This window comes from Harpia harpyja, chromosome 18, assembly GCF_026419915.1.
Source record: "Harpia harpyja isolate bHarHar1 chromosome 18, bHarHar1 primary haplotype, whole genome shotgun sequence".
NCBI lineage: Eukaryota > Metazoa > Chordata > Aves > Accipitriformes > Accipitridae > Harpia > Harpia harpyja.
The window spans coordinates 15,319,802-15,331,295 of record NC_068957.1 but is presented as its reverse complement, the minus strand read 5'-3'; the positions used below and the strand labels follow the sequence as shown (position 1 = coordinate 15,331,295).

Below are 11,494 nucleotides of genomic sequence, written 5' to 3'. Positions count from 1 at the left end.
GTTGTCTCTAGGAATAGAGAGATGGATTTGCTGCTACCCTCTACTTTCAGACACCCCATCCACAAGCAGGTCCTGACAATTAGGACAGATGAGCATGTGAGTGAGCTTTTATCTTTGCTTGCATACCCCAAATCCTCCATCAGAAAAAGGAAGTTTACTACAGCTGGAGAGCATTTTTGATAGTAGGAGATAATGGCTTGGAGCTGCCCATCAAAGGGGACATGACTGTCAGAGTGGAAGCCAGGAGCTGGTTATTCCTTAGGACTGCTCAGAGGTGTTCAAGTGTGTACCTTAAGGGGTCTTGCCTTGACATAAGGCAAGTAGGAATGCAGATACAGTCTGAGCCAGTGAAGCAGCTTGTGAGGAACGTGGTGGAGCCCTTGAATCAAAACAGTGTGTCATTCCAGCAGGTCTGCCTTCTCACAGCTGGGATGAGGCTGGAGAATGTGCTGTCCCCCTCTGCCCTGGGGGTGCTCTGTGCACCACAGCTCAGGAGAGATCTTACAGAAGACAAGACTTGTTCAGAGCCTTGGTCATGTTGCTTTGGCGTGGAGGCAGGTAAGGAGATCAGAGAGAAATGGGGAAGGAGTGTAGAGCACAGATTCCACTGGCCTGGTTAGACACATGGAGAGCAAGTGGGGGATGTTTTTAAAAATACTGAGGAGAAAGTCTCATTCATGAAATTGCACAGTATGTGTACAGCCAGAAAATGTGCATTCAAAGCCTTGGATACTATTACTATTCAGTAATACCTGATAAAGAATACTACTGAAAAATAATAGTGCTAAAATGGTTAATGCAAGTAACTCTGGAAGGGATCTTAAGGCTCCTGCTTCAAGATTTAAGCCAATCCCCAAAAATGAGGGATTAGGAGGAGATCCTTAGGGGAACTGTCTGTTCCTTGGGCACTTCTTAGGGCTTCCTGCAAGCACATAACAAAATGCGGAGGGTAGGTTTTGCAATTGTTGGTTGGGTCAGGGTGGATGTGTTCAAAACTTGACATAGAACAGGGGACCATGCATTCCCCCCAGTAGCTGTTAACACTTTTTATGCTGATTTGAGCATTGGCCTGTGACACTTAAGCATTGCCAAGGAGAGCAAAGCACCAAATAGATGCCAGGCTGGGACCTGGATGCCTTGGCTCAGGGTCACTTTTGACGCATGTGACACCATCTGCAGTAGTCACCAAGAGTCCTGCTGTGTTCTCTCCTAACAGCCACGTGGGTTCAGTGCACCTTGTGTGCAGTAGATCAGCCTTTCTTGCAGCATTAGAGACCTCATAGGTCTCTGGAGTTGTCACCATAAGTATTTTGGCCTATGGATTAGTTACCTGCAGAGCAGCAGTACCTGAAGCCAGAGCAAAAACTTCACCAGCTTTTCTGCTCATCTTAGTTTCTGGCCAGAGACCTGCTTTGCCCCAGATGCTTGCCGGTTGATGAACGCTTCTCCTGTGCCACCAGTGATGGAACCATGTGTGAAAGCACAGCGGGGAGGTCTGTTGCCCTACTTCACGTGTCTTTTGTGGTGGAGTAGCTGGTGTGTGGGGAAGGCAAGCTGGAGAATGGGGAGATAGTGGGGTGCACGCTGCCTGCTCCAGGGCTGTCCTGGCAGGACAGTCTATCCCAGCTCCCATGTACTATTTTTTCCCCCTCCACCACTGTTGTAAGACCAGCAGCCATAGGGCTGGCTTTTAATGGGTGCATTGTAGGAGCTGTGACAGTAACCATTGCTGCAGCATGGCTTGCTGATCTCTGCAGGCTAGGACACACCATTCCTCGCCCCACGCAGCTTGGGGATGGCTTGGCTGTTACAAAAGCAGTCCTGGCTGTGCCTGCCAGCACGCCTTTCTGCTACAGGCTGTTGCAGGAAACTCAGTGACCGCTTTGGACATGTGCCTGCATCCACCCCTCAGTAATTCCAGGTAAGGTCACAGTGGCCTGGCTCCCACATGGGTATGCTGGACATCCTGGAGGGTTCCTGCAGAGGAGAGGTACCCTGGGCTCTGGCAGCTCTCCTTCTTCCACGCACAGAGCAATAGAGAGGAATATCCTAGTCTGAGCAGATGAAGGGTGCAGGGGGCACCAGGGCAGGGTCCCAAGCATTGAAGTTGCCAGACTCGTGGTGTGCCATGTGGCTTAGAGCCATCTGCTTACCTTGAATGGTGTAGTGCCTGCACTGCCCTTCCCGGGAAGCCTTAACGCCTGGGCCTCAGTGAGTGCAACAGCTTCACAGCCTGGCTGGCCACAGGAGGGGAGCAGGGGAGGTTGGTAACATGAAGGACCAGCTCATGGGTTTCAAAAGCTAAGCTGTAGTTACTAGTGTGGGTGTAGAACTGCCCTGAAGTGTCTGGTCAACAAGATCCTTTACAGGCTTCTCCAGTGACACAATCTCCCATACTTGAGTTACCTGCTACAAGACCTACTTGGGACATGATAGTAACTTCGCTGGCTCTGCAGGGATGGGAGTAGATGGTTGCTTTATTTCTTGCTTTCTAGCTCTGAGATCACGTCGGGATGTTTTCTTCTTGTTGGGGAACTGAGGCTGGCAGTCTCCCCTGGCCTTGCCAGCAGCTGTGCTCGTTTCTGGTCAGGGTTGACAGCCCATGGAGCCCTTCATCTTGCTGCTGTGACTGGTGCTTGTTCTGTGAGCCAGAGCAAGCAGCAGCTGTCCCAGCTCCTGTAAGGCCAGCTCTTTGTGCGCAAACGGAGAGAGATGGGGGGCAAAAGGGAACCTGCTTTGCAGCTCCTGGGGACGGGCAGCCCTTCACCCCCAGCCAGCGCCATGCTGTCGCTGCCATTTCCCTCCTCTCTCCCCAGCAGTGCAGGGTGATGGTGGGTGGTGAGGATGCTGCTGCTGGCAGCGTGCTGGGAGCCAGCCCCAGGCTGCACAGAGCTGTGGTGTGCTGCTTGCTTCCGGGGCAGCCTGCCCTGCAGAGAACTGCCTGCTGCGGCTCATCCCAGCCCTGCAGGGGACAGAGCTGCTTTCACAGGAGCAGGGGAAAGGCTGGCAAAACGGCTGGCAGGCAGGCAGGCTGCTACAGTTAATCGGAGTGCTATTCCTGACAGTGAGCAGGACACCCAGCTGCCCCCATCTGTGCCCAGCCCTCACTGGGGCTAAATGATGGTACAGCAGTGCCTGTCCCAGTACTGTCAAGCCAAGCCTAGTGGCACCTGTCCCAGCACCAGTCATCCTGGCACTGGTGCCACTGTCTTGGCACCATACTGACTCAGCCAGTACTGCCCAGCACCAGTTGTCCTGTCATTTTACTGCCTGGGCACCAGCTTGGCCCAGTAAAAGCTGGTCCAGCCCCAGCACAGGTTCCTCCAGCCCATGCTGCAGGGAGGGCACCTGCAGTGTGGCTGGGGAAAGAGCTGGTCCTGGTTCACCGAGCTTGTGAGTGCAAGCAAAATGCTTCTTCCTCAGCTGCAGAAGCAGCACCCACACCTCACCCTCCTGTGGCCAGGTACCTGGCAGGGGAGAAGCCAGGTCCTTCCTCCAGCACCCTCCTACTTGCCAGAGCACTGCAGCCCCTTGAAAACCTTCCCTCTTTTCCTGTTGAATATGCAACGCTGCAGGAGTTGTTCATCTGAGCATGGGAAGAGGACATAGCTGAGCTGAACAGGACGGGTCTAGCCCCAGTGAACAGCTGCTGGTCCTGGACCAGAGCTGTCAGCACAGGACTCCATCGTAGCTGGGAACATTGGAGTTCCTGGAGCTGAAGCCATCTCGGGGCTGCAGTCAGCCAGGCACTGCTGTCCTGCCTAGAGCAGCAGTCTAAGTTTGGATCCCCTTTCCAACATCTGGCAGAAATAAAGCACACATCCATGTCAAACATAAGATATTTATAGCAAAAATAGGCTTTTTCTGTAGCTTCCATACACAAGGTTTTCTCCCTGTACATTTATGCAGTAAACAGGTCGACTGAAGCAGCGTGCACTGGGCTGACTTGACAGCTGCCCTTGCTTCAGGCTCCCACTTATCACAGGTGGCCTCATTCCCCTTTCATGGCTGCTATCCAGAGCCTGCACCGGATCCCTCATACCTCCCCAGCCAGGGGCTGCAGCACGGGCAGGGAGCAGCCCTGGGACAGGGGGGAGCAGTGGTGCATGCTCCTGCCCATGGGGCAGAGGGCAAGGCTGGTGTATGGGCTGCCTCTGCTCAAACGGGGACAGCCCAGGGAGTCCCCCCAGCCCAGGTTCAAGGAGAAGCTTCCTGTAGCTCACCTGTGCTGACCGCAGGCTCCTCCACCATGCTGTTAAGCAGCAAGTGACTGGCCCTCTCATGGTGGTAAGAAAATACAAGCCACATTAAGTCAGAAAGCCTTCCTTGTTCCTCCTGCCCCTCTGCTGATGGGAGGCAGAGGAGGGGCTTTGGAGCAAGCTCCCCGAGGACTGCCCAAAGTCCTCTGCAGAAATCTCCAGAGCCTGAACACTGTCACAGACCTTCTCACCCCGCTGTCAGAGAAGGCAGAGCCCTTGGACACCCTGCCAGCAAGAGCTTCACAGTTTGGACTTCACCTCGGTCATCACTTGTCCATCCCAGAGGGGTTTGGCACATAGACCTAAAGGGCAGGACGTGTACGCAGAAAGCGCATCCCCTTCCCATCCCAGGCTGGGGAAGGGCCCTCGCTTGGAGCCAGCACTCCTCCCTGCCTGACCATGCAACTCAGGATGCTGCAACGCACCCGCAAGCTGCCCGTGCTGTTCCCAAGCGAGATGCATCACCCCAATGAGGCCAGACACCGAAGGGTGGCTTGCAAGCAGGGCAGCCACTGCAGCACAAGGAAGGAAGCCAGCTCGCCTCTGCCCTCGTTGCGGTGGCCGAGGCTCCTGCTGTGTCTGGGCCAGGAGCTTCTGCTTGTGGGGGAACATCCCTCTAAACTGGCCTCAGTCCCCTCCCACCTCCCTCTCCCCCCATGTCTTTGGCAGTCCTCCTTGGACATGTTCAAGTCTCCAGCATCACACCAACATCTCAGCAGCACGGACTTGCCTCACAGTTTGGTAATTGCACGTAACGGGGCCACTCAGCCAGCCCCACAAAGGGGGGAAAAAAAAAAAAACAAAACCCAAGACAGTCAAGTAAACTAAATTGAGTAATCCCTTGCCATCCATCCCAGCATGACAGGTCACGCACGAGTCCAGGGAGAGAAGATGCTGCCCGGCCCTGCCGCAGCGCAGCTCCCCACCATTTAGGAGATCATGTACTGGGTGATGGCCTGCAATGCGTACAGCAGCTCTGCCTGCATTCGGGCTTCCAGGATGAGCAGGTTCACATGGACCTAAGGGAGAAGCAAGAGAGGTTCAGGCAGCCACAGTGTGCTGCGGGCAGTGGTGCAAGCAAGCACTGACCCAGGCTAGTGAGTCTTTTGGCATGGGACAAAATGCCACCAATTCTTCCAGCACAGGCAGCTGCCCTTTCCCCCTTCTCCCAGTCCTGCAGGCTGTGGCGGCCTCCCAGAGCCCAGAACACTTGGCATCAGCATGCCAGGCTGGTGCTGGCACGGTCCCTGGTGCCTACAGCAGCCGCTCCAGCGAGTTACGGCTGGAGCGAGGGCTCACCTGGAGGCATTCACCGATGGGGTAATGGCCTTGGAGATCCCCATGCTGCCAGTGGCCTCTGCGCTCATCACACTACAGGCAGCCCCATGCCACACTAAGCCCAACTCCTTACAAACAGCCAGTGTCCATTTCCCTCCCACCTGCCTTGGACTGGTTTGGTGGCTCAGAGGTTTCCTGTATACCCCCCGAAGCACCCCAGCCTGCAGCCCCTGCTCGCTCACAGCCCCACTGCAGCTGGTCAGAGCCAGGGGCTGGCTGTCCCACCTTTTCACTGTGCTTGAACTGCTTCCAGAACCTGTCAAACATTTCTGAGTTTGTCTTCTCTGGGTAGCAGGTTACAGTTTTAATGTAAACTTTGAGCATTCGCTCCAGGAGCTGATTCACTTCTGCATAGTCGTAGTCATCGTACCTGCAAGGGAGCACAGGGGCGAGTCACAGCCAGCACCGTGTCCCTATGGAGCAACTCGTCTGTAGTCTGCCTGGGGCACAGCACAGCTGCCGGGCAGGGGGACACACAGCAGCAGCCAGCAGGCACTGAAGCCCTGTCCCCAAAGCACCCTGCCCTGGCCAGAGAAGCTGAGCACCTCTTCCCTGCCTGGCCCAACAACCAGGCAAGTGATTCACTTGTCTCTTTTCCAAGCCCATCTGCAAGACAGCCTGAGTGCCCTACCCTCCTCCTGCCTGGGTCAGCTGTTTTCTCCCCTGGACCATGAGATTGGTTTCCCTACCTAATGCCAAACATGCAGTGGATGTAGTTCCAGATGCCCCGCTTGAAGACAGAGGGTTCACAGCCCTGCCGCTTGGCCATGGCACTGCTTTGCAGACCATCAACCATCCGAAACTTCTCATCCAGGAGATGCCCGATGTCAGAGTAGAGCCGGTTGACCAACGAGAAGCCATGGTCTTCCCAGGAGTAATCCTGTTGAGCACAGCAAGAGGCTTTCACAACCACAAAAAGGAGCCTGGGGAATATTCCCAGGATGAAGGGCTGGAGACCTTGGGATGCAGCAGAATTCAATAGGTTTGCTCTGGGGGCAGCTCTGCCACAAACTACATCCCTCATCAGGCAGCTTTTGATCCTTGCCTTCGCGAAGAACGTGAAGAAATCAGCAGCCCTTGGGGACAGAAGTCAGTGGTCACCTCCCTCTCCCCAACCCTAGTGGGGCAGGTTCCCTCTCAAGAGCTGAACTTCCCCGCTCAGGTATTTTGCAAAAGCAGCTGCGCCAGATCCGGGCTGCATGGGCACCCCCGCAACCATCTGCTCCCCACCAGGAGCGGAGAGGAGAGGAGAGGAGAGGCGACAGCCCAGGCTGCCGCCTGCCGAGAGAGCAGGAACCTCACCTGGACTCTGAATACCTGCGTCTGATCGTCGTCACGCCGGGCAAAGTCCTGGTATCCAAAGTCAGGGTCCTGCGTGTAGCATGCAAGATTGGTGGCACCGGTGACTTCCCCGTCAGTATCTGCAAGAGGGGAGAGCCCTGCAGACAGGTCAGAGCAATGCTCAGCTGCCCTGTTCCCAGCTGCAGCAGGCATTGAAAGCCGGGCTTTGCTGGGCCTCTTTGGGAAGCGCCACTGCCTTCCTCCCCTGCCACCAGCATCCCAGGAGCCCGTCTCCAAACCGTGCATCACAGAAAATGTAAGTATAGACATGGGGAAGCAAGACCCAGATATGCCATATGAACTCCCATCCTGCATGCCCACCTCTGCTCCCTGCCCCTCACCTTCCTCTCGGTCCTGCTGCAGCAGTCTCGTCTCCTCCCTGCCCTCGGTCTCCACGTGGATCCGCTGCATGCGTTCCCGGAGGGAATCCAGCTCCATGCAGGAGTCCAGAGACTGCACAGACACAGGCTCAGGGGTGAGGGCAGTGCTCCTGGCCGTGCCCCCGTCCCCCCATGGACCCACCCTCGGGGGCTCACCCGCTTGCGGTTGATGCGCAGCAGCTCCTGGCTGCAGCCGTTGCCAGTGGTGACTTCGCAGAAGCACTGGTTTCCAGGTGACAAGGGCTTCAGTGAGCCTCGGCCCCCCAGCCCGTCATCCTGCTCGCAGCCACAGCCGAAGACAAAGCTGGCGAGTGCGTGGCAGTGTGCCAGGAGGACAACGGCGTGCACCAGCTCCGCCAGCGACCAGCTCCACTCGCTGATTTTCAGCAGCTTCTGCAGGACACAGATAGACCAGTGATGTGACACGGTCAGGGTGCTGGCTCCCCCTGGGGATGCTGCTGTCCCCATCGCCGCCCTGGTCCTTGGCTGATATACCTCAATGTGCTCCTTGGTGATGAGCCATGGTCGGTGTGCCAGGATCTTGTTGATCTCATTAAGGTTCCGGAGTTTGGGGGGGATGAAGTCGAGGCCATGCAGCCACTGGGGATCACCCCCTGCCCGCAGGAACTGCAGCACATGCAGATTCACCAGGTACCGGCACTGGTGCCGGGCAGCTGCCTGCAAGAGCAGCACGTCAGCATCCCCGCACTGTGCTGGCGGGACAGGCGTCCTGGGACCCTGAGCCCACCTCTCCACCCAGCCTCCAGGACATCATGATTTTGGCCTCTGCAGAGAAGCCTGCGGCACAGGCTGTCTGGTGGAGGGAGAGCAGGGAGCCTCACAGGGCTGAGCAGAGCACCCCGTCCCCTCCGGCAGCTCCCAGCAGGGCTCACCATGATGGCAATGTAGTGCCGGCAGTCGAAGGGCAGCGGGCCGTCCATGTGCATCAGGTAGTGCTGCGTCTTGAGGAAGCTGTCGAGGTACTGCGGGTGGTAGCCCATCTGCTGGGTCACCGCCTCCAGCCGCCCCCGGCTGGCCAGCACCTTCACAAAGAGGAAGTGGGGGCGCTCCGGGTCGCTGCTGGACATCTTCACTACCTGCAGGGAACACGCTCGGCTTAGCTCTCCCTGGAGCAGCCCTCACTGCAGCAGCCCACCCCAGCCAAGCCCAGGCTCTGTGAGCGGCTGGGATCCCCTCTCCTGGCTTGGTGCTCCCAGAGGGACACCAACAGGTCAGAAGCCACTGGAGAGAGCTTGTGCTCGGGTCAGGGAGCTAGGCAGAGCACTGCTCGGTGGGGTCACTGCTGGTGGGAGGACAGGCTGCAGGAAGCACAGGTTGGTCTCTGCCTGGGAGAGGGCATTGCCTGGTGAGCGGAAGTAAAGGGCAAACTACGAGTGATGTTTCCTTGCAGCCTTAGAGCCAAATGCAAGGCTGGAGCAGGAGAAACATGACATGAAATACCTCCCAGAACAGAGCAGTCCATCAGCCTTACCACCAGGCCCCCCGCACCGCCAGCACCAAGCCCTCCTGCCCAGCACTAGGACAGGGGGAGACCTGTGGAGCCAGCCGAGCTGCTCCCAGGCTCCTGCCCTGGCAAGCCAAGGGGCAAGCGGTATCCTAGCACCCGCCATGCAGTTGGGAGCACACAGAGGGAGACAGTGTGGGTGCGGGTCCCACAGCACATGGGTGCATGGCACAGCTGGCACTGGGTGCATCCACCAGTGAAACACAGATAGGCAACTTGGCTAGGGGGTCCGTACACCCCCAGCAGTGCCCACCCCAGCCCTGCACCAGTGCCCCAGCTGAGCACAGCCCCGAGCCACACCATCCCAGTCTCCCCTGAGAGGGTGGTGGGAGCAGAGGGCAGGGATGGGCAAAAGGTGCCTGGGCAGCTGCTGCGCCCCAATGGCCCTGTTGCCACACCTCCCACCCGACAGTGGGGTCTGCATCCACAGCCTGCCTGCGCCAAGGCACAGGTGCAGCAGGCGCTAACCTTCTCACACAGAAAGTCACAGCTCCCGCTTGCGCGTGGGAGCCCAGGCAGCACCCTCAGGCGCAGAGGGTGCGCCTCTCATCCCGGGCTTGAACCAAAATCTTCCCTGGGAGCAATTGGCCCTGCTGACACCACCATCATCTTCCCCCCACCCGTCTCTCCGGTGCAGTCACCCGAAGGCTGGTGACCAGCACACAGCAACCACAGTGGCATGGCAGAAAACCAGGAGCACTTCTGCAAACCAGCAAAAACGTGGGGCGTGGAGCAGAGCACCCCAAGGTGAGGGGAGGCAGAGCAGGGCTGAGCCATGCAGCAGCACAGAGCAGTCGCACCCGCAGAGGCAGTGCAGGAAGCAGCTCTGGCTATTTTCTACCATCCTGCACTTCTGACAAACACACCATTGCTCAGTTGTCAAAGAGATTTACTTGATGCCATTTGGAGCTTCCTCTTCACTTCCTCTGGCCAAAGGGGCCCAAAAAAACCCAAAACTCAAATTAAAATGGGGAGGGATGAAGAGCACCGGCTTCTCTGTCCCACGGGATAAAGTGCAAACCAGAACTGACCTGCAAAAGTCCCCGACAACGTCCCTCTGCTCGGGGAAATGAGTTGCCCTGAGCATACCCACAGGGTTAAAGCCACTGGTCTTCTGGTGGGCAGAGGTGGAGGAGCCGGCAGCCCCTTCGCTCCCCCCAGGGGAAGGTGGTCCCCAGCTCAGCCTCCGGGGCCACCAGCTCTCCTCACTCTGCTTGTCCAGGTGATGATGGAGCAAGGGACCATGCAGACATGGGTTGGAAAGGGAGGATGAAGGAAGGTGCAGGGCAGCCCGTCACCTCAGCCCTCGTCCCCCAGCTGGGCTTTCCTGCCTGCTCTCCATGGCACCAGCTCAGCCCAAGGTCTCTCCTCTGGCACCACCAGCCACGTCCCCCCCAGACTCTCGCATTGCCCCCGGTGCCCCCTTCCTCACCCTCCCCTGCCATAACCCCCCTCCTCCTCCTCCTCCTCCCCCTCCCCTGCACCCACTCGCAGCCCTGAGCAGTGGGAGCATCGCCTGCCTGCCTCCCTCCCCGGGGCGGCTTTCGTGGGTCCAAGCCCCCTGAACCCCAATAGGCACTCCGACCCCGTACCCACCGCCAGCCTCACCCCCTCCCTTCCCCGGGCAGGTGCTGCCGGGGGAACGATGCCCCGGTGCTGCCCGGCCAGCCAATCGCCGGGCAGCAGTTTGCATGTGAAACAGGCAGGAGGATGGAAGAGCCCAGCCGGTCCTGTGCCCCGCGACCAGGAGCAAGCCCGGGCAGCGCCGGGAGCCGCGGGAGAGGGGCCGGGAGACCCCCGCCTCGCCCCCCGCCCGGCCGGGCAAGACTCCGCAGTGTGAGCACCGCCACCCCCCGGGGCTCCATCCCTCCGCGAGGTGAGACCGCGGCTCCGCCGGTACCGGTGGCTCCGCCGGTGATGCTCGCTGGGGACGCGACCGCGGCGGGCACCTCTCGCCCGGCCCCCCGCCCCGGTTCTCGAGGGGACGGGGGAAGTGCTAGTGCCCGCGGCAGGGGTCCCCACAGCGGTGCCGGGCCCGGTGCCGGCGGCCGGTAACCGGGGCCCCATTGTGCGGGCGGCGGCGGCAGCGCCCCCGGTGCGCGGCGCGGGCAGTGCAGGCGGAGAGAGAAAAACAAGTTTGATTGGCAGTGATGGAGGCACGGCGCCTCCCGCATCCCGCACAAAGGGGACGGGGACGGCGCCGCCGCACCGGTACCGGGCCGCCGGCCACCGCATCGGGAGAGCGCGGCCACGCCGGGCCCGCGCGCGGGCGGGCGGCGGGAATGCCTTAGCCTGCTGGTGCCGCAGCCGGCCCGGGCCGGTGGGCGGCGAGCAGGGCCGAGCCCGGTGCACCGGTACGGGCGCCGGTGGCGGCGGAGCGGGACCTACCTGCCCCGGCAGCCGCTGGCACCGGCTTCCTCGGGGGTGCTCCACGCTCTGGGGACACACGATCATGGTGAGCCCGTGCCGTGCCGTGCCGTGCGCAGTACCGGTGACCGGCGCCGGTGCTGCCTGCCCCGTCCCGACCGCCGGCAGCGCTGAGCCGGGCACCGCGGCAGCGCGAGCCGCCGGGGGCGTACCCACGGCTCCGCCTCCGCCAATCACCGCCGCGAGGGGGCGAGGCCGCCGGCGCCGCGCCCCCTAATCGGCCG

General features: G+C 59.5%; 1 protein-coding gene across 4 annotated transcripts; it reads right to left on the bottom strand.

The window, feature by feature from the left end:
• Nucleotides 1-3,821: 3,821 nt before the first annotated feature.
• LOC128153895 (sestrin-3-like) lies at nt 3,822-11,432 on the bottom strand. 4 transcript variants are annotated; one of them, XM_052813814.1, is made up of 9 exons: nt 11,232-11,432; nt 8,212-8,415; nt 7,814-7,996; nt 7,475-7,711; nt 7,280-7,391; nt 6,915-7,036; nt 6,287-6,477; nt 5,823-5,967; nt 3,822-5,278 (listed from the first exon to the last, which is right to left on the bottom strand). In XM_052813814.1, the coding sequence occupies exons 1-9, from the start codon at nt 11,295-11,297 to the stop codon at nt 5,189-5,191; spliced, it is 1,350 nt and encodes a 449-aa protein (XP_052669774.1). In that variant the 5' UTR covers nt 11,298-11,432; the 3' UTR covers nt 3,822-5,188. The 4 variants fall into 4 exon arrangements, with proteins under 4 accessions (XP_052669774.1, XP_052669776.1, XP_052669771.1 ...); XM_052813816.1 differs by having other exon boundaries at nt 6,915-7,018; XM_052813811.1 differs by having other exon boundaries at nt 6,900-7,036; nt 11,232-11,431.
• Nucleotides 11,433-11,494: the final 62 nt, after the last annotated feature.

Coding starts and splice junctions, on each gene's coding strand:
- LOC128153895 (XM_052813811.1), bottom strand. CDS start 11,297: ATGATCGTGTGTCCCCAGAGCGTGGAGCACCCCCGAGGAAGCCGGTGC. Junction 8,416..11,231: donor GCCAGCGGCTGCCGGGGCAG/GTAGGTCCCGCT, acceptor TGTTCCCTGCAG/GTAGTGAAGATGTCCAGCAG. Junction 6,478..6,899: donor CGCAGGTATTCAGAGTCCAG/GTGAGGTTCCTG, acceptor TGTGCTCAACAG/GATTACTCCTGGGAAGACCA.